This window comes from Hippopotamus amphibius, chromosome 11 (assembly GCF_030028045.1).
Source record: "Hippopotamus amphibius kiboko isolate mHipAmp2 chromosome 11, mHipAmp2.hap2, whole genome shotgun sequence".
Classification (NCBI taxonomy): domain Eukaryota; kingdom Metazoa; phylum Chordata; class Mammalia; order Artiodactyla; family Hippopotamidae; genus Hippopotamus; species Hippopotamus amphibius.
This window is the reverse complement of record NC_080196.1, coordinates 73,853,772-73,875,560: the sequence shown is the minus strand read 5'-3', so window position 1 is coordinate 73,875,560 and position 21,789 is coordinate 73,853,772. Positions and strand designations below refer to the sequence as shown.

The following is a 21,789-nucleotide window of genomic DNA, read 5'->3' as shown; positions in this document are numbered from 1 at the left end:
CGTGCTAGAACAGGAATGAAGCTTGAGGACATTACACTAAGTGAAATAGCAAGTCACAAAAAGACAAATACCATGTGATTCCACTTTTATGAGGTATTTAAAGTACTCAGATTCACAGAAGCAGAAAGGAGAGTGGTGGTTGCCAGGGACTGGGGGAGGAGGAAATGGGATTTATTGCTTCGTGGGTGCAGAGTTTCAGTTTTGCAAGATGATAAAGTTTGAAAGATCTGTTGCACAATAATGTAAATAGTTAACACTCTTGTTCAGTACTGTTAAATATGGTTAAGATAGTACATTTTATGTTACATGTTTTTTACCATCATAAAAATAAAATGGGTGTGTGTAAGAAAAGATTGTGCTTTCCGTCACAATTATGGAGACTGAATGAATGGTCTGAGCCGTGTGACTTGGTTTCCACACGGCCTCTGCCCTCTATCTTTCTCACTCCCTTTGTGCTTGCACACACAAAAGTGCATTTTACAATTAGCCTAATGCTGGGAAATCTGATTTCGTTTTATTGTTCCTTATTTCCTGCCTTCGTTTTTTCCCCCTTTCTCGTGGCCTTTTCCCTTCTTGGAAATAACCTAGGCCGTGTGACTTCCAAGTGTAAATCCACTGTGTCGACTTACCTGTCTTACTTTATTATTTTCCCTGATGCATTTTAAATGTCTTTTCTTGGATTCCTTCTGGCTGGCTATCTCTGAAGCCCCTGGCAGTGAGCTTGCCACAGGGAGACCTTGCCTTTCTGCTTTCACGTGTAGGGGAACTTCAGACACGCCAGCAGCGGTGCCCCCGTGTCTCGGAAAGAGCTGATGACGGTGCTGTCTAGACTGCAGGGTGTGCATCTCCGGGGCCTCTACTTCACAGAGACGCAGCGGCTCACCCTGAGCGGGGTGGGGCTGGAGGAGGCCTCGGAAACAGGAAGTGGACGTCGAGCACAGAGCGTGGAGATGTGTGCCTGCCCCCCTGACTACACAGGTGACTCATGTCAGGTAGGAAGTTCTCCTAAACCATAAAGTACCCCCGGGGGCTCCTGTGATGGTGCTGTGCCTGCTGTTCAGCACTGCTGGGTGGTTTGGGGCCTGCTGACCATTCAACAAGTTCCTCCTGGGCTCTAGCTTCTATCTTACCTGGACCACCTGCAAGTGTTAAATATGAAAAAGAAATCACAAACGTCTCAAAATCCATCAGAAAGCTGCAGGAACTCAGCGGATCCTGGGGGTTGCAGAAATCTGGAGTTTCTGGGAAGCAGGAAGGGACCCGCCATGGGCATCCCAGTATGTGAGCCACTGCTCTCCCAGGAGCTGACCCAGGGTTCTCACGCCTTCCTCTGATCCAGGGCCTCCCTCCACCACCCACCCCCAGCAGTTATAGTCCAGAGAATATCCTGATTCTTCAGGGGAAACTGCAGTGCACGTTTCCAGCTCACAGCAGATCCTCATGGGAGGCCCAGTCAACCTGACTGTCCTCAGATGGTTAGAAGGTGCTGCAAAACGAAGCTATGTCATGTCTCAAGCTGCAAATATGTTCTCTTCCTGAAGAGAGAGGAAGAACGCACAGTGGTTAGTACAATTAATAGGCAATAGCAAATATCGTCATTCTGAGAATTCCAGACACCCATCGGGTGTGGATTTAGTGACATCTTTCAGTTGCCCTTCTGAGCCCTGGAAAGCAGAAAATCCCAAGGTGATATGCGTATTGGTTTCTTTTTTACCTGCAAATACCATATATTTGCAGATTAAGGTATATTTTGCAGGTTAAAATATCATATACCCACTGTGGTTTTCTTGGGATTCCTGCGTGTAACTTTTAGTCCACAGGTGCCTCTATTCTTTTTCCCCCTGCCTTCTCCCTCTTTTCTAGGCTGATTAAATGAAATTCATAGCCCAAGGGAAAGAGAGGGACCTCTGGATTACCACCCTCCTGCCCAGGGTGTGTTCTTGGCACATGACTCAGCCTGTGATTTACAGCTGCCTGTGCTGTCTCGGGGGTGAGGTGGGTAGAAGGTGATGCCTGCCCCACCTGGCAGGAATTACAGAGCGGCGTGCTTCCCTGCGGGACTGTTATATGCGCTCTCTCACAGGCTGACTCATGGGCGAAGTTTACAGGTGGGGCCTCCTGCCGCAGACAGCCTGCCTTACCTGAGTCAGCCGGACCTGGGCACCGAGCAGGAAGGGCAGGTATAAGAGGAAGAGGCAGAGGTCTGCGCGCAGCCAGCAGGACGCCCAGGGACCAGGATGCCCCCGACGGGGAGGTGGTTCCCCCGGAGTGCGGGATGGCTGTGGATCTTTGGGGCAGCCTTGGGGCAGTGTCTGGGATACAATTCACAGCAGCAAAGGGTAGCACTTCCGCAGCTTCCAGGTCAAAAGCAACTGCAAGCAAGTTATGTGGAGATTAAACCCGGCCAGGTAAAGTCCTTTTTACATTTTGGTTTGGGATAGGGAAGGGTTCCCAGCTCTATGAGATTTTGTAAGTTAGGGTGATGAGTGAGGAGTGGGTGGGCTGGGGGAGGGGCTGACAGCTCCCTGTCCTGTTGACTGGCAGTGTTTATTACGATGTCTGACAGATCGCTCTCCTGAGCTGGTAACCACAAATCCTATAAACATCAACCCACCTGGAAGTGCCGAGACAGCTGGAGTCTGAATGCCTGTGGGATGTTAGTATCTGAAACTTTGTGCCCTTTCGAGAGTAACCCAAGCCTCAGGACAAAAGAGAATGATGTCTGTAGGCTTCCAGATTCTGCTTGGGAGAAAAATTACCCACAACGTAAACCATGAGAATCAGTGAAATCCCTACTTAAGAAGAGTGATGAGATCAATTTTGTGTAATACCCAACAGACGTGCTTCAATTTGCCAGGCATTAAATACTCATAAATTCTGCTTTCTCTGTCTTTAAACTTCCCGGATGGTACATGTATAGTCACAGAGAAATAGAGCCTATGGCTGCTGAAGTAGCCCTGGAAACGTGATAGAGACATAATCTTATCAATTTGTGTTACAAAAGTTATCCTGAAAAATTATCACTTAAGAAAATGATTAGTTGCAAAGCCTCTTTACTGAAATAATATATAAGGATACATTCATTTTCATTTAGAATGTCTTCAGTACAATCTAATTAGTTGAACAGCATTTTATGTTAAATCTGGAGTTTGTGTGCTTTATAGAGGTGAGAAAATTATATTTTAGTAACTGACAAATGTTCCAAGAGTCACATGATACATAACTCTTGCAGAGTACTTTTCTGTTTCTAATCAAAAGCAAATTAAGATGGGTGATTTAACTTTAATCAGGATAGACCATCCTACCCCCGCAAAGCATATTTTATTAAAGCTTTTACTGGGCGTATTGTCATAAACAAACCATTTATATTTATTTATTTAGATAATTTTTTTTTTTTACCAAATCAGATCATTTTAAAAGCACGTAACGTGATATATGGCGATAATTTTAAGGTACTTGCCCCTTATTAGTAGAGATTATTTGTTTGTAGATACGATCTCACCACCATTGGCTAAATTCCGTTCAAATGTATCTCCCAGTCATGCTTTCCGCTCAAGAACATTCCTTTCATATTTGGATTCTCCTTTAGACAAGCCTATTCACATAAAGTAATCTAAGTTTTTGCTGTGCATTCTTTTGCCTAAACATGGTTTCTAATAGCTGAAGGGAGAATTATATTGGAAATTATAGTATTGTTATTGTGTACGATTTGGCATCATTGTGCAATTTTGCAAGGAGCTTCTAGCAGCAACTAGGAGGAATATTCCACTCTGGGGAGTGTGAGTTTCTTTCTCCACCTTTCCACAGCCTGGCAAGGTAGAGACCTTTAAGGCCATGGATGAATGAGAGCAGATTTCCCTTGACTGTAACTTCAGAGTCTCATAGATGTATGTGCTGTTTTAATAGATTAGGTAAAAGATGATCTTTTATGTGTAAGTATTAATTTTTCCTGATGCTTTAAAGATAGGCCATATGGGAGATCAGTGAAAGAAATAGAGACAACATCTGACTTTAACCAGTCACTGATTGGCTCTGCCAAAATAGGGAAAATGCTTAGCATTGTCTTTAAAGACAGAAATCTAAGTAATTTTTAATGGCTTGTAGGAGAATAATTGCTTTTTTTTTTCTATTGGGGGTGTTCTTAATGAGAGTCTTTTTTAAAAATATCAGTTCATCAAAAGAAAACCATAATTCTTTTCATCCGCGTGAAGAATAATCACTTGTGTTACACTGGAAAGAGATAGTAACGTGGAGATAGAATTCATCAAAGCAATATCGAACAGGAGAAGGAGACCACACTCAGGAGATTTCCTCAGGCTGGGGCTTTGTGCTCCGTCGGAACCAAATATCCCTGCCAAGTTCTGTACGAGGATGCAAGCTGGTTCCTTCCCCCGGGGTTCCCCACCGCCCATAGACGGATGAGTGGCAGCGACAGGGTCCCACCAGTTCTGCCGTTGTTGCGTAGATCCCAGCGAAGACCCCATCTCTCCCCCTCCTCCCATACGGCTCCCCCACCAGTCCAAAACCCGCTCTCGGAGAGAAGGCTACCCAAAGAAAACTTGAAGGGATTTGCTCAGAGATCCTCCCACCAAAGGACTGGGGTCCCGATCCTCTTTGCTTTTTCAGCTTTCCACCCGTCCACGGGCTCTCAAAACAATTGGCGTGAGGAGGAGAGGCACCACACTTCCACACGCCACCCCCACACCCCCTTGTTCCGATTTCCCCATCACACGGCTCCCACTGAGGCCCCAGCACACACACCTGCTGTGATGTGGAAACAGCAGGGAACCTGACCAAAAATGCAGGTGGACCTGGCTTGCATTTGAAAGTAGAAATCCACACACCTACTGAAGTAGCGAAGATAGAAAGGTGAACACTTGACAATCAGAATGGTCACCTACTTTGGATGAGAATTTTCTTTCTTTGTATTGACTAAACGCTTTGTTTGAAAAATAGGGTTGTAGCCCTGGATACTATCGGGATAACAAAGGCTTATATACCGGACGGTGTGTTCCCTGCAGTTGCAACGGACATTCCAATCGCTGCCAGGACGGCTCAGGAATATGCATTGTGAGTACAGTGATGCTCTAATGCTACCAGCAGGCAATCTGTGTCTCCCCATCCCCCTCTTTTAGGCCCTGAGACATCACATCTGCCAAACCCTAAATAGTGGTTGCCTTGTGAACGCAGGGGTCTCCAGGTAACCAGGCTGAATTATTTCACACTCACTTTTCCCTCCGTCAGAGCACACCTGTCAGAGCAATTAAATTACACCTTAGCTTCTACATCTCTCTCATCAGATGGTAGTAATGGGTAGATCTTGGGGCTTAACTCTTGCCAGCGTATAATAAACCAGAGCTACTGCTTGGAACCCTGGTTTTGTTGGGGTGACAGGAGGTCGTGGGAGGAGAGCCTCATTGCTGTCAGATGAGCAGTAAGTAGCTCAAGAAAGTGGAGCAGGGGATGCTAAGAAAGGCTGAAGGCACACACTCTGTCAATCAAACACTAACCCCCACGGCTGCCAAGGCAGTGGGTTTATGCGGGAAGACAGGTGAGGGGAGTCCCGTGGTTTATGACTTAGCTGCTGGAAAGCTACCTTCTAGTGCAATATGTTAGAAAATTCTCCCACAGAAAGTTAGATTCTCAGCAGAGTTTTCTCGAGGACCCTGAAGCAGAACATTTTTATTCTGCTGCCTTCCTCCCTGTCCTCTGAGGTGTCTCCCCGGCAGCCAGGGCCTTCCTGATAAGAAGGAGGACGAACAGTTCCAAGGAAAGGAGAGCACGCCGGTGCCCGGTGCCTGCAGGAAGCCAGAGCCCCCGCCTCTGTTGTGCTGCTTGGAAATACATTCTCCTGACGCAGGTTTCCTGTGCATTGTGTAAGGCAGCGAGAGTGTGTTTCAGCTCTTCAGCACCTCGATTGTTTTATGTGCTTTTGGCGTGTCCTGAGGAGCTGCTTGCTCAGCAAGATGGGACAGGCCAGGACAGGAAATTGTTGTAAAGAGTGTGATGGAACATTCTGTAGGATTTTAACCTTTTCAGTTGAAAAGGAATAAAAGATGTTGGGCAGTATTTTTTCTAGCCCCTAGATAGTCTCATATCATAGTTTGTGTTTCATTACTGTACAATGTGTGTGACACAGGTAGACACTTTTATGAAAAATATGTGTCTTGTTGAGTCATTGCTAGATGTCGAGTCCACTTCATAAAAGCTGCCAGAGAACAAAGGGAGTTTTCTGTGTAGTCCATCCGTCCAGTGAAAAAATCACCAATGACCGTCATAGTTCATGTTTTAATCAAACAACAAGATTTTCTTCCCCACTTTTCTTTGTAGCTCCGCATACACTTGTCCCTAGTGGCCTTGTGGCCTTTAGAAACGATACATTCAGGGAACCCTCACTGTGTATTTGCTCTGGTGGGAGGGACCGAGTGAAGTGCTGCAGTTAAAGCCATCGGACAGAATCAGGAGGCTCGCTGTCTCACGGGGGCTGTGCGTGCGCACAGGCGCACGGGTGCCGCTCGATGGCAGGCAGTGAGTGCTGACACGGCTCTCCGTCGTGGCCATTGCGTGGGAGCTGAGGATGCAGCCTTCATCCTCAAAGAACAGAAATGAGGGAACCAAGCACGTTTCACTGGCAGATGGGACGATCTGCACATTGGCCTCCACCTTTCAAGGTCCACAGTCAGTTTTAAAATCTGGGATCTTCACACATGTGCAGATCTCCCTGTCATTTCAAGAGTAAGCTGTGACAAGTGAAAAGAAACCAGCCCAACCGCTGGCCAGTGAAGCAGGTGTGTCCAGTGGGGAGGCAGCCAGAGGAGGTGATGTGTCTCATGGGTGCCGTGGCCCAGAGGGACTGGTGGTAATGGCCTCGCTTCTCTCTGCCGCGGCCCTGCCTCTCCCTCTTCTCCCAGCCCGCTTTCTCCCCCCTTCCCTCCTCTCCCCACTCCCCCTGCCTTCTGTGCCCAGTAACCCCTCATCTTCCTCTCCGTTCCCAGTCGCTTCCCCTTTCTCTTCTCATCCTCTCTTCAGTTTTCCTCCTTTATATTCCCTGCCACTGGAGCCTGTCTCCAGCAGCCCCCAGGATGATTTATCTGAAACTCACAGCTGACTCGGGGCTCCCCTGAGGCTCACGGCCAGATGTCCACGCTCTTCGGGCGGGCTCAGGGCACCCTTGCTCTACGCTGCTGCCTCTCCAGCCGCATCCTGCCCCCCTGCACTTCACCCTCGTGAATACCAACCCACCCACGCCGCTGTGCTCCTGCAAGACGAAGGTTCTGTGCACACTGATGCCTGTGCCCAGAACGCCCTTCCACACTTCTCTAGCCAGCTCATTCCTCTCCTTCTGTCCTCCATGCAGCCATCATCGCCTCCCCTGCAGCTCCCCTGCTCTTATGGCATGCTGCCACACCTTTGTCATCGTATTCCCCATGTTGTATTGAAGATGTCTACCCACAGGGTTCCGTCTACCCCCCGAGACAGGGTACCGATCCATCTTTGCATCCCTGGTACCTAGCGCAGTTGGGCACCTCATGCGTGCCCGGTAGAGGTTTGCTGTCATGTGGAGCTCGGAGAGCTCCCCATGCTGTGGGAGTGGGTATGGATTCATTCATTCAGTCACTCACTTATTCACAGTAAAACAAGGAAGGCTGATAGGCAGGTGCCTCAAATTTGCAGGACTGATGAAGACAGATTCCAGGGTTGGTGCTTCCGAGTGAGAGGTATTTCAGACATTCTTAAGGGACTTTATCCAGCAACTCAGGTTCTACCCCCTTCTACACTCCTCTCCCTGTGCCCCCATGAAAGACCAGAGTTCAGAGGGGGTTTTTGTAGGCTACAGGCTACCACAATTCTTGTTTCTCCGTCTTCTTGCCCAGTGTTTTCAACTCAAAACTAAGTAGACATAGACCTAAAATATCTCTCTCTAGGCAGTTCTTCTTTAAAATTGTCATTTGGAGTTATAAAAGAAAGGAAACTAACGTGGAAAGGTAAACACTTTGTTCAAAAGAACAGATGTTTCTGAAAGAGTCAGGCAGGCGCGCGAAGGAGGGGAAGCCCCCAGCACCCTCACCTGACGCCCCGAGAGGCTTCTCTGTGGAACCCCCAAATCCTCCCGACAACCTTGGAAAGTGGGTATTATTCTAACTGTATATTTTAAGAAAATTAGAGTTGTATGTAAATCATACACCATTAATATTGGTTCATAAAGAAATACGGAGGCCCAGAGAGGTGAAGGGACTTGCCCAATATCCCACAACTACGAAACGTTAGAGTGGGAATTGACCGCAGCTGGGCTCGTTTCATCTCATCCTGCCTCCCAATGGTAACACCAAATAGGTGATGGAAAGGCACCTACACCTCTTTTCTAGCACCAACAATGTTTGGCTAGATAGGAAAAGCATATGGTTAGCAAAACCGATGATCCCTCTGTCGTATGAATGGACTTGAGTTATAATTGTGTGAGGGATTGAGGTGACAGTGATCTCAATAGTAATAAATGTAATAGGCTGTTATTAATTTTACTGCTTATCTGTCCCAAGAACTGCCAGCATAACACTGCAGGGGACCACTGCCAGCGCTGCAAAGAGGGTTACTATGGGAATGCCGCCCACGGATCCTGTAGTGCCTGCCCCTGTCCTCATTCAAACAGGTACTGTGGACGTTTGAAAGTAATCTATAGAGACAGGAAGTAGTTTGGTGGGTGCCTAGGACTGGGGAGGGGGTGGTGGGAGGAAATGGGAAGTGATTCTTAAAGGGTATGAGATTTCTTTTAGGGTGGGTGAAAACACTCTAAAATGGACGGTAGTCATGATTGTATAATTCTGTGAACATACTAAAAGGCATCCAATGGAACATTTTAGCTGAGTGAATTGTATGGATGTGAATTCTATCTTAATAAAACAGTTCTATTAAAAACAGAATAAACAAAAAATGCAAACCAAAACCAAAACAAACAAAAACAGGCTTTCCAAGTTGTATGCTTCTGAGTTTTGCTTCTGTCTCTTTCTTTTTTGCTAGTCATTCAATGGCTAAGCAGTTCTTTACTGAGCACCCATATGGGGCTCCGCTTCTCTAGATGCTGGAGGAACTGCAGTAAAGAAGGCTGGCGAAGACTCTGATCTCACGAGGCTTTACCTGGAGAAGGCGGGGCGGGGGGGTAATTATCACAGTAATAAATACACACAAATCGACCTGAAGTCGAATTTCAGGTAGAGGTGGGTCATGCCACGGGTCCCCACCCCCTGGGCCTCGGACCGGTACTGGCCGCAGCCCGTTAGGAGCCCAGGCCGCACAGCCAGAGGCGAGTGGCCGGCGAGTGAGCGACGCCTCATCTCCCGCTCCCCATCACTCACATTACCCCCCAGACAATCCCCACCCCCAGCCTCGTGGAAAAATTGTCTTCCACAAAACCGGTCCCTGGTGCCAGAATGGTTGGGAACCACTGCGTCATGCCATGGATAATAGGGGTTATGTTATGGGCAGTGAGGGAGTAGATTCTTTACAGGGGGTGGTAGGAGGGCTTTCTGGAGTTTGTTGGACAGGAACCAGTGAACAAGGAGACGGAGTAAGCTGTGGCAATACGGTGAGGGTCCGAGGCAAGGAAACAAGACAAAAACAGCCGAGAAAGCCCCTTTGTTGACGGGTTTGTGGACCGTAGGAAGGCAAGAGTGGCTGGATTGCAGTGAGAGAGAGACGGCCGGAGGATGAGGTTGCGGGGCAGCGAGGATTCAGATCCTGTACCTGCAGGCTAGAGTGAGGCACCGGATTCTGTGGATTTTATCCTCAGTGTGATGGAAGCCACAGGACAGTGCTGAGCCACAGAGAGATGTGATCTGCGTCGTCACCCAGGCTCCAGGAAGGCCAGTAGGCTCCGAGGGTAGAAAGCCGCCACTTTGCTTTCATGATCACCCGTGTTCTGCTTGGCCTTGGCACTTCATCAGAGTTTTGCTTATCATGACGTGTTCACTGTGGGTCCAGACAAAGTGTAACAGGTAACTAAGTGAAGCAAGATTTGGTCTGAAAATCAGAATGATGCTGATCAGGTGTGCGTAGTGCGCAGGCTCAGGAACAAGTGTGGACCACAAGGCTGACTGATACCAGCTGAGTTAGCAGAGAAGTTGGCCAAGTCTTGAAATTATCAGAAGCCGCCTTCCCAACGTGGCTTTTCTGGAGATGCATATTTGAAATGTGCCTCCTGGTTTTCTATCTATGTGTCTGATATTCCTTAAACCTGCCCAGTCCTGTGGATTTATTTGTAGAGGGATCTATCACTTGACAGTTGCCCAGGCTTGTTTGAACAGAAGCTAGAGAGAGTAAAAAGCACCGAGATTTTCACAGGGTGCTTGGAGAGAGCTTTTCATCTTTGGTTGCAAAGCATATCATCATCAAGGTCAGCGTCTAGCTCCTGTGCAATTGAAGCAACATGCAGTTCCTGAGATTTATCAGTAAAACCCAATTTTTATCTAATTCTCCTTCCAGTGATATTAATACTGCTGACAAATTTCTAACTGTCCCTTCAGAGGTGTAACTCTGTATTTATCTAATTATTCAAGAGAAGCTTCCCAAATAAGAATTCTCTTACCAGCCAATGATACATGGAGTTATTTCCCCTCAGATTTATATCAGTGTAATGTTCATCAGTCATAGACATTTCATAAGGCAGCAAGACTTTTTCATGGTCTCTTGGTTTAACTTTTTTTTAATGAGTTTTTCAAAATACATCAGTTTAGAACTAAAGGGGAACGGAAAGTCCAGCAACCCGATTGGAAAGGTGTGGAAATCACCGGTGACTGTGCCCACAGAAACACCTGGGCATCGAGCATGCTTTGTGCCTTGGTCCCCTCCGAGGCTCTGAGGGCCTGGCCCCACCCACCACTGTTTCGTCCCAGGGGGGATTGTGCCCAGTATAAAAGAACTAGAATAAACAAGGAGGGAAAAGAAATTTTTTTTTAAAGAATCAGAACTCTCTGTTCTTTTTTTCTGCCTAGACTTGTTTTATTCCTGCCTTGTTGTTTCCTGGAAAAATGCTGTTGTAATCATCTCTTCCAAAGTGTGTTACTTTACTCCTTCTTAAGGGAAGGAATGTATTTCTCCAAGCCAAAAATAAAACAAAATAAATGCCTTCCATCCTTATTCACCCAAATTTGCCCAGTGTCAGCTGAAGTCATTCACCAATATCTCTACATGTCTTGATGGGCAAAATTTTCCTCAAATAAAGGGTAGCCAGACTCTTGTTTCCAATTTCACTTAACACAAGTCAAGTTTTTTTGTGGCAAAAAAAAAAAAAGTGTGAAGCTTATTGGTTTATATTTTTACTGGGGCTTTTTTCTGTCTTTCTTCAAGTTTTGCCACCGGCTGTGTTGTGACTGGGGGAAATGTGAAGTGCTCCTGCAAACCTGGATACACAGGAACACAATGCGAAAGGTGGGTGCCGCCCCTCCCCCACCCCTCCGTTCCTCCCCTGACTTGCAGGTGGGGTGGGCTCTGCGGGCAGGCTGCTACAGGCACCCCGGCTGTGGGTGGGGCTCTGCTGGGTCGTGACTCAGAGCTAGGGGTGGGGCTGCTGATTTCACGGAACTGGAAAAAAGGTTTCTTGGGAAAAAATACAAGACTGCTCACTTTGTACATCATAAACTTCCTTCTCTTTCTTGTTTTGTACCTGTTTCAGAAATCTGAGAATGAGGTCCAATATGTCATAGCCGTATACGCTCCAACAAACACCCCTATACGCTACATACCCCTGCTCCCATGCACACCCCTACGTACCCCCCACGTATATCTACATATTCCTACCACCATGTAAGCTCATCCCTGCATATTCCTATACCCACATGTGCACATCCCTACTTGCCTGTACACAAACAACTCTACATACTCCTGCACACACACACGCATCTGCAGCCCCGGATATTCCAACACACACTCCCCTCTGAATGCCCACACAACGTTATGAACACTTGCAGGACCGTCTGTGTCTCACTCATTTCTGAATCCTAGTGCCTCGTGTGGTACTGTTCCTATAATAGGTGTTTAGCAATGTCTGTGAAACGAAAGAATATATGTTACAAAATGGAAAGTATGTACTTGATCATAAAGGGCCACAGAGCCAAGCTTTCGTTTTTTCTGAACATTATTTCATGATTAGCTACTATGCCCAGGGCACCACCAAGTATTGTGAAGGCTATAGAAGGTACTTGTCATCCAGACAGGAAGAGAGCACATCTGGAAAAGTAACAGTATAACAAGAAATGCATCATACGGTAACATTTTAAAAATTAAAATAACTTTATCATAAGATCAATACATAAATATTATAAAAAATGATGTAATACAGGTGGGCAAAGAACTAATAAGGCAAAGACTAGTAAGTACCACACCCTACAATTGCCCTGTGCTCATGCCTGCCCCCTTACAGCGCTAATTATAATCATTCTACCTACAGAAAACCACTGTTAAAAGCTTGTTGTGTGTTCTTACAGATCAGTTCTATATGCGGAGACTTTTTCTTAAAAAAGAAAGGTAGATTCCAATTTTGCTTCTGTTTTGACTTGTTTTCTCATCTAATAGTGTATTAGTAATATATTTCCATATCAATAAGTGTTCGTTGATAACATCATGTCAGGACCAAGAAGTTCCACTGAGTTCCATAATCCCCCACTGTTGGCCTTTGAAATAGTTTTACTGTTTTCCATTCAAAGCAGCACTAAAAGTAAACCCTTTTAGCTAAATATTTGTGTACATAAATCCTCAAGATATAATTATAGAAGCAATCCCTTGGGCCAAAGCATAGGGACATTTTTCAGGCTTTTGATACATTTTGCAAACTTGTCCTCCAGAAAGATTGTATCTGTTTACCATCCTACTAGCAACAGAAGAGCAGCTGCTTGCCTTCAGTGGATACTAAGACTGATCACTTTTTAAAACATTTGCCAGTTTGATAGGGAAACATTATAGGTCATTTTAATTTACATTTTGGGTAATAATTAGATTGGATTTTTTCATGTGCATATTGACATTTATAAATCTTACTTTTTGAATTGCTTTCCAGGTATTTTACCCTTTTTTTTCTAGTGGAATGTTCTTTTATTTTTTCGTTGGTTGGTACAGATCTTTTAGAGGAACCTAATGCTTCACACTATATGTTGCAAATAAATTTCTCAGCTTTGTTTTTCGTTTGTATGTTTTTTGGGTTTGTTTTTTCAGTTCTAGATATGCAACAGTTAAGTTTGACTATGTATCTATTCTTTTGTTCTTTAGGGTTTCAACCACTAGTGTCATGCTTAGAGAGAGTATATAAATGTTTATGCATATTTTGTTTCAGTACTTTTGTGGTTTTATTTCCTACATTCAAACCTTGACGTTGGTGAAAATTTGGAACCTCACCTTTTTTGTGGTGTTGCATCTTGCGGGGCAGATGGAGTCACCACATAAGGCAAAAATTGATCAGAGCTAGAGTAACCTTGACTATCCTAGTATCCCATGTCTCAAAAATCCAGGGGCAATGTTGCAGGAAATGCATGTGGCATTTGGTTACACCCAGAACCACACTCTGGGGGGTGAAACAGTCACACTGGGAGAGGCACAGGGAAACTGCAGCAGCTAGGGGAATAGCAGGTTCGCATCCCTCATGTCGTGTGCACTGCAGGCCGTGTGCTCACTGAGTGATGAGGACGGACTCTCCAGCTGCTTTTCCGTTATGTTCATGCTCTTACCCTCTCATCCCTCTTTGGCAAACGAAGTACCTTTAGTTGAATTCACGGAAGCTAAATGTGCACAAAATTTCTATATGAACTTGGATTTGTTTTGTACATTTTATTTGGTTCTTGTGCCATTATCACTTCTGTGTCGTTTCTGAAACTATAAAATAACTTTGACTATTTGGTTGAGTAAGGCTCCCCTCATAAGCCTTACTTAATTTTTTCCCTGGACCATTCTGGCATGTTATTTTTCTGGATAGCTTTAGAAGAATTTTACCAAATTTCAAAAAACAAAAATGAAATAATTCAACTGGATGTCATAGTAAGGGAGGGCTACCTAGATTGGGGTTATCTGAAACATTTTATGGACAAGGTGGGACTTAGGTAGGTTGAAGGGATGACTAGAACCCAGTGGAGCTGGGAGGTAGAGGTGGGAGGCAGCTTAGGTCAGGGAAGTAATGCAAGAAAGTCCAAGGGCCTCGAGGGTACCTGCCATGGTGGAGGGGGCACTGCTTGTTATGGGCATCGGCTGAGGGCCTGGACGCCATCCTGTGTTAAAAAGGAGCAATTCAAGTTTCTTCTGTTTTTCATTTCTGCAAGGGGAACATTGCCCACACTTGCCTCACATCTATTATTCATTCTTTCCTTCAATGAAAAATGGATGGAGATCCTAGTACATGCCTGGCCCTGTGCTAAGCATTAGAGACACATCAGCAACCAGAGCACAGACTCTGCCCTCAAGGGTTTTCCAGTCCAGTGGTGGACAGATGTACAAACAAGCTGTTAAAATAGAGAACATAACTGGGCTCATTCAGGCTGCAACAAGAGGGGCATCCAACCGCCCTGAAGGGCAAGGGACGGAAGGGGCAGCCAGCTTGAGACAGGAAGGATGGGTGGGGTGGAGAGTGGGCTTGGGAGGGTCTTCCAGCTCTGTGATTTAAAAGCTATGGGACTCCTACCTAGGAGAGGCTTCCTAATCTCATCCTCCTTATGGTTCTTCATAAACAATGAAGTGGAAAACAGCACCAGAGTGGAGGAGACACCATGTGGCAGGCAGCTGATTTGGAAGGGGAAATTCTTAATTAACAGTTTTCTCAGCTTAGGTTTGTTACATTTGATGTCTCAGGAAAGCAAGCTATTGTTGTTGTGTTTTTTTTTTAACTTTTCCACAGCTCAGTGCCACTTTAATGTCAAAATTTTTCATTTATTAAACATTTATTTAGCACCCGCTCTGTGCTAGGCTGCCAGGCGTCATCCGGTACTAGTGGTTAGCTCTGCAGTGATTAATTCAAGCACAGTGTAGGGTGAAAAGTAAGAATATATGCAGGAGCTCTCTGGGCAGAGGTGGGGAGGGGATAGGAAAGGCTTACCCCTCACCCCGTGCTCTGGGACACATTTCTTCCTCGGCCACTTAGAACCACAGATGACAGATGTGCTCTCTGCTCTTTATTATTTATTGTACCAATGTCATCTATGAAATCAGGAAGTTTTACTTTAGTCCATTGTGTTTAACCACTACCGTAAAATGAAAATAAACCAGTTATTTCTTGTAATCGGTAACTAATGCTTTGCAAGATTAAGGAAGAAGCAGAATCAAACTTCCTGAATATTTGTGTAGCTTTAAATAAGGTATTTTGTAAACATATATGTTTTACATGGAAAGTTTAGGTATAGGTGAGACATCTAAAGAAAAAAGTATTTTAAACCGAGATCTTTTGTGTAGCGTGGTTTGTTAGGCAGAATATGGGTCTGGTCACTTCAAATAAAGCTCTGTTATTAGGACAACCTGCTTAGTAGACTTGGATAAGCCACCTCAGCTTAGTTACCTTCTTGATAATTAGGGACTACATGGGTTTTCTGCTCCCTATCCACTTTCCGAAATGTAGCAATTACAAATGATACCAATTATACATACATACATATATATGAATATTTCATCAGGTCTTAAAATGGTAGTAGCTACCTTTTACTGAGTATCTACTGTGTGCAGGCATTGTACTAGATTCTTTACCACTTTATCTTTTATCATATATCCATCCACCAAAATAGGTAGTGTTAGTACAATTTTTCATTCATTCATTCAGCATATACTTATATCTGACACTTAATATGGGTCCAGGCATTATCCAGGTTCTAGGGGTGTATCAGTGAGCAAAACAGTCAAAAAAAAAAAATTCACATCCTCATGGAGCTTACTTTTTTTTTTTTTTAATTTTTAACTTTTTTTGGCTGCATTTGGTCTTCACTGCTGCGCACAGGCTTTCTCTAGTTGTGGCAAGTGGGGACTACTCTTCATTGTGATGCATGGGCTTCTCAGTGTGGTGGCTTTTCTTGTTGTGGAGCTTGGGCTCTAGGTGCGTGGGGTTCCTTTGTTGCAGCAGGTGGGCTCCATAGCTGTGACACAGGCTCAGTAGTTGTGGCTCACGGGCCTTAGATCACAGGCTCCGTAGTTGTGGTGCACGGGCTTGTTGCTCTGCGGCATGTGGGATCTTCCCAGACCAGGGATGAAACCCATGTCCCCTGCATTGGCAAGCAGATTCTTAACTGCTGTGCCACCAGGGAAGTCCGTCTTACATTTTCGTAGGAGGAATAGATGAAGAAATAGAAGCTTGAGGGGTTACTATAACAGCCCAAGATGATATGGACTGTGGTGGAGGCAGGGGTCCAGGCAGATCTTCCTGATTCAAAACCCGTGTCCTTTGTACAATATCACCTGTTTATCCATGGGTAAAGCATATATAAATTGCCTCAAAGTTCTTTGGTGCAAAGCTTAAATTTGGGGAGGAGAGTCAAATGCCATATTTCCTTGATTCTATCAATTCTATTGATGATAAGATACCACACACACACACAATTTGGGGGTGGGGATAGAGGTAGGAGTGGAATTTTGCTAATGAACAGAAATATTTTAATTTATATCCTAGTTCCAGAAATATTAATATGTGTTTGTTTTATTTTTTGAAAAGAAAAAAAAAAAAACAGAAACTCACAATCAAGGAAATATGATCTTTTAACTTATAAATAAGGAACTGAGTTCTCATCACTAAATCATCTAGAATAATAAAGGCTCAGGCCAAGGTGGCAGCTGTAACTGCTCAGTTGTTTAAGCCTCTTATGTACATCACTGCAGCAATTAGTGCAGATAAATGTGAATTATGCGGACTTGAAATAGTACAATAGGAAGTATTAATAAATATCCCCCTTTATGCAAAAATTTGAAACTGTATGCATTTAACTTTTTTCTTTGAGGAAATCAGCCATAAATTAAGCAGTATGTAATTGTGTGATATCTTCAGGAACACAATTCTTGTGTAAAATTCACCCACCCCTGATTTCCACAGTGGTCAAACCACTGGCTCCTGTATGCATTTTGTTCATCTACCGTTTGGCTGTTGGGATGATTGAGGACCTTGGCATCTGGGGTGTCAAGGAGGAAGGGAGCAATCTCTGTCTGCTTCCCCCCTCACCATTCCCATTCAAGTCATAAATGGCTCTGTACTGAGACACAGTCACTCTTGCAAATCTATGTCAGCCCTTCCTCCCATAGGGTTACAATATCCCAAACAGGGAGCTAGAAGTGGAGAAATTGGGTGGAATAAATGACGAGCCCTTTGGATGTTTCCCCTCTTTTTCTGTCTTCTGTGTAGGTGTGCACCGGGATATTTTGGAAATCCCCAGAAATTTGGAGGCAGCTGCCAACCATGCAATTGTAACAACGGCCATTTGGGCAGTTGCGACCCCCTGACGGGAGGTAAGATGGACTCACACCTCTGTTAAGCTGCCTTTATCACACTGGTGTAAAATAGCCGGCAAAGAAGCCAAGCAGACATTTTCAGGAAGCACATACACAATTCCAGCTAACAAATTGTGCCCTTGTTTTGACAAAGTTGGGAATGCTTAGGTAGTATTCACAGCTTTGGTGAATAACTTACTTCAAGTAGGTTTTGTTTTTTGTTTGTTTGTTTTTTGAGATAAATTGTTTTTAAAACTTTACTAATTATAGCCAAAATAACATCAGACCCTATTTTGGTGATTTTGCTGAGATCTGCCTTTGGCATTATAAGGTTTTCATCTCATCAGCTTCCTTTGTGTGTGTATCTGAAGAAGTCAGAGCACTCTTTCTCTTAAAGCAATAACTGTTCTAGGTTGTGGGTATATAATTGAGATGGATTTTATATACCAAGATAAAAACATTAACTGGGAGTTACTATAGATTCATTAGGGAAAAAAGGAAATTGGAAAAACAGGAAGACTTTCCACTTCCTTCTTTGATGGAGCATATTAATGTGGTTTATCAGGAAAATGCCACTGGTATAGTGCAATGCCAAATCTGTAGATAAAGTCTCTCATCTTATAGACAAGATAAAGAACTAAACCCTGGATGTGTGGATTAGATCCGGTCAAGTGACTGTTCCCAAAACGCTGCAGAGTCACTGGACCCTTGTCAGTCTAGAATGAGGTGTCTGTTGTCATGTTCGGGGCTTCATCTGGGCTCCGTCTTTTTTCAACATCATTGACTTGAATGGAAATATAGAAGGCCCGCCTGCCCAGTTATCAGATGACACGAAGTTGGGGAACTAGCAAATGCCTCCTGTGACACATTTAGAATATAATAGGGCTTCAACAGCCTGGAAAGAGGAGCCAGTTCTAAGCAGACAGAATTATGCTGGGGTAAGCATGCAGTCGGTCCTGTAGTTGAATGGAAAAAAAAATGTTTCAGTCAGCGGTGAGTTCAGTATGAATCAAAAGGGTAACATGGCCGTATACTACCTCCACTGAGTTCTAGTGTCCAAAACCAGGTGACCTGCTGTTCCCTGGTCCTTTGCCCATGCAAGTCCTCAGGTGGGGCCCGTACCTTTACAAGGCATTAGAAAGAAGGCTAGGCTGTAAAGGAACTTGGAGTCCTGTGACATGAGGACAGACTTGACAGCCCAGGACAGTGGAGAGGAGACTTGGAAAGGACGGATGTGAAAGATGCGTGTGTGGGAGAAGCGTGGGTCTTGTTCTGTGTGGCTTAAGGGGTGGAACTCACATCTAGGAGTGGAAGCTAGAGGGAGACTTATTTCAGTTCATTCTGAAGAAGAAATGTCAAATGTTTAAAGATGAGAAGGGCTGGTTTAAAAGAGTGAGTTCTACTGATGAGATATTCAGGGGAGGTTACAACATCAGACTTGTACTCATGAGATGAATGCCTTTTCAAGCCTCCCTTCCCTATTCTACTAACAAAAGTAGTAGGGAAATGAGGATGGGAACTGTTTGTTCCACAAGTGGAAGAAAATGCTCGCATGTGAGATACGTTTGTGTTTGCGAGCTTTTTTCCCTCTTTTTCATTCTTTCTTTCAATTAATAACATACAGATTCCTTGGTGGTCAAAACTCAAACTTGCTGAGAAAATTGCACCAATAAATCAATCCTCCCCAGAAGCCAAGTCCACTATAGACTGTTCAAGGTGCTGTGTTGGCAAGAGTTTGAGAAGGAAATAAAACCATGTTTCCTGCCTGTAGGGCATTTACGGTCTAATTGAGGAAATAAAAGTAACACAGCTATATGTACATATAAGAGTGAGTAAAAGATTTTTTTAAAGGATGAGTAAGAGAAACCCATGATTGCACAGAATAAAATGTCTACAAATATACAGCAAGGAGACATTTATTATCTTTGAGTGGTAACATCAAGGATAATGTCATCTCAGTTTTTGGATTTTCCCAAATTTTCCAAAGTGAAGTTATATATATATATTTTTTACAATTAAAAATAAATGTGGTCGAAACATATGTGTATACACACATAGTGCGGAATACTGCCTGCTGCTGAGATCACACCTTAAAGCCTCCTTATAGCATGTCTAGGACCGTTTCAAGCTTAGAGTTTTCCTTTAATAAGGAAAAGTTAGATGATTTTTCGGAGGAAAAGGAGAGGGTATTTCAGCATAAGAATGTATGGTGTGGGGAGAGGAGTAGAAGTGGGAGGAGTAAAGAATGTCCAAGGATAACCGTTAGGCTTTCCCGTCTGTAGCTGAGACCCTCAAGATTCAGCATATATGTGCGGTAGTCGGTGGAGTCGGTCCACTAACTTAGTGTGCATATCTCACTTACAGCATCTGTTGCACTGTTGTGAAATGTGTCTGTCTCCCCCACAGGACCATTAAACTATGGGACAGCAGACTTTGTCTTGCTCGCTTTGTATTCCTGCCCCTAGCATAGGGCCATGGCACACGGGGAATGCTCAGAGGTGCTCAGTGAGGGTCTATTGAATGTTCTTGAATGATATTAGAGGAGACATCAGCAGTTGTATAGGAGGCTGTCAAATGAAGATAACACTAACGATTAGGAGTTTTAATTTCATAAGAATGGCATGACCCGTTGTAGAGAAGGAACCAAATATATAATCAGAGAGGCCACAAGAGAAGTTCCTGTAGCAAGACTGCTAGGAGAGGAGACAGCTCCCCGAGCGGTGGTACCAGGGAGGAAGGGAAAAGGCAAGAGCTGGCAGTGCTGTGTGGCTGGGTGACTGAAATCTTCCAAAACTACCTTTCCTGAAAGCCAAGTTAAAAAGCACATGAAAAGTAAGATTAGTAACACTGTCTCCTCTGGTTACTCCTCATTTCAGACTGCATAAACCAAGAACCCAAAGATGCTGGGCCTGGAGAAGAATGTGATGGTGAGAAAAGAAAGCTCCCCCTCCTTTGCAAGTTGTGGGGTTCAGCTTCAGATCTGTGAACCCCACGCTGGGACATGCAGTTTCCAGTCTGGGAAAGCAATGGTGGGAGGAGATGTGAGGAAGCATACGTAGGGTCAAATCCAGTCTAATAGCTGTAGGACCTCAGGGAAATGACCTTACTTCTGCAAGCCTCTGTTTCATCATTTGTAAAATGGTAAAACTGAAGTTGGGAATAACTATACCAACCTCATATAGTTGTTGGGAAAATGCATATAAATCCCTTATGATTCCTGGTAAATAACAAGTACTGAATAAATAAAAACTGTTTATTCTTTTTCTCACATACAAAATAAGCAACAAGTTGCAGAGATTCACCATTTCTTTATTTGCCCAGTTTTATTGAGATACAGTTGACATGCGACATTGTATTAAAGTACACAACATGATTTGATGTATGTACATGTTGTGAAATGATCACCACGATTAGTTTAGTTAGCATCTGTCAGCTCACACAGTTACAAATTCTCTTTCTTGCATTAAGAATTTTTTAAGATCTACTCTTTTAGTGACTTTCAAATATGCAATAGAGTGTCTTTGACTGTCGTCACCGTGCTGTACATTACATCCCAAGAACTTACTTATCTTATAGCTGGAAGTTTGTACCTTTCGACCCCCCTCACCCTTTTCCCCCACTCCACCATTGCTTTGTCAAATGCCCCCTGTCTAGAGATGTCCCTTTTTCGGAGTCTGCATCCTTCCCTGAGAAGTCCAGGATTGTGGTTTTTGCCTGTGATGGGCTCTGTGTGTACCAACTGGGCTGCACAGCCCTGGGCCTCTGGTTGCTTCCCTGTGGCTCCAGCCTACAGCACATTTGCCTTTGACTGTGGCCCCCACAGATTGTGACAGCTGTGTGGTGACACTCTTGAATGACCTGGCCGCCATGGACGATGAGCTCCGCCTGGTCAAGTCTCAGCTGCAGGGCCTGAGTGCCAGCGCAGGGAGCCTGGAGCAGATGAGGCACTTGGAGACCCAGACCAAGGATCTGAGGGTAAGTACCCCGGGGTCCAGCACGATGCCTGCCCAGAGCAGATACCTGGTGAAGAGATGCTGCGTAATGAGTACTCCTTCCTCTGATCTCAATGAAGATTAGATTTTTACTGGTTAAAAGAACCAGTGAACGCACAAAACTAACAGTTCTAAGTGGACAGCCCTTATGTACTAAATGTCTCTGGGCTCATTTTTCTCAGTCTTTAGTTCACTATTTTGCATTCAGAAGACATATGAATTTGAGTAAAATTGTTATTAATTCTTTTTTAAATGTTTGATGGACTTTTCCAGTGAAGCTATGTGGGCTTGGGGTTTTCTTTGTTGAAAATTTTTTTTTATTATTAAACTATGAGATCAATAAAAAAATAGATATGGGACAATTGGGATT

The 21,789-nt window shown here is 44.4% G+C and overlaps 1 protein-coding gene across 7 annotated transcripts in view; it reads left to right on the top strand.

Moving 5' to 3' along the window:
• The window catches only part of LAMA3 (laminin subunit alpha 3), a 216,759-nt gene that overhangs the window by 145,212 nt on the left and 49,758 nt on the right, over nt 1-21,789 (top strand). For 5 of the 7 annotated variants that reach the window (XM_057698310.1, XM_057698305.1, XM_057698304.1 and 2 more), the window contains 7 exons: nt 762-992; nt 4,957-5,070; nt 8,538-8,647; nt 11,341-11,421; nt 17,342-17,445; nt 20,304-20,354; nt 21,251-21,402. In XM_057698310.1, coding sequence (XP_057554293.1) covers nt 762-992; nt 4,957-5,070; nt 8,538-8,647; nt 11,341-11,421; nt 17,342-17,445; nt 20,304-20,354; nt 21,251-21,402 — 843 coding nt within the window. Of the gene's footprint in view, nt 1-761; nt 993-2,124; nt 2,409-4,956; nt 5,071-8,537; nt 8,648-11,340; nt 11,422-17,341; nt 17,446-20,303; nt 20,355-21,250; nt 21,403-21,789 lie in introns of those variants that run through there. The other 2 variants (XM_057698308.1, XM_057698309.1) reach the window with 2 other exon arrangements.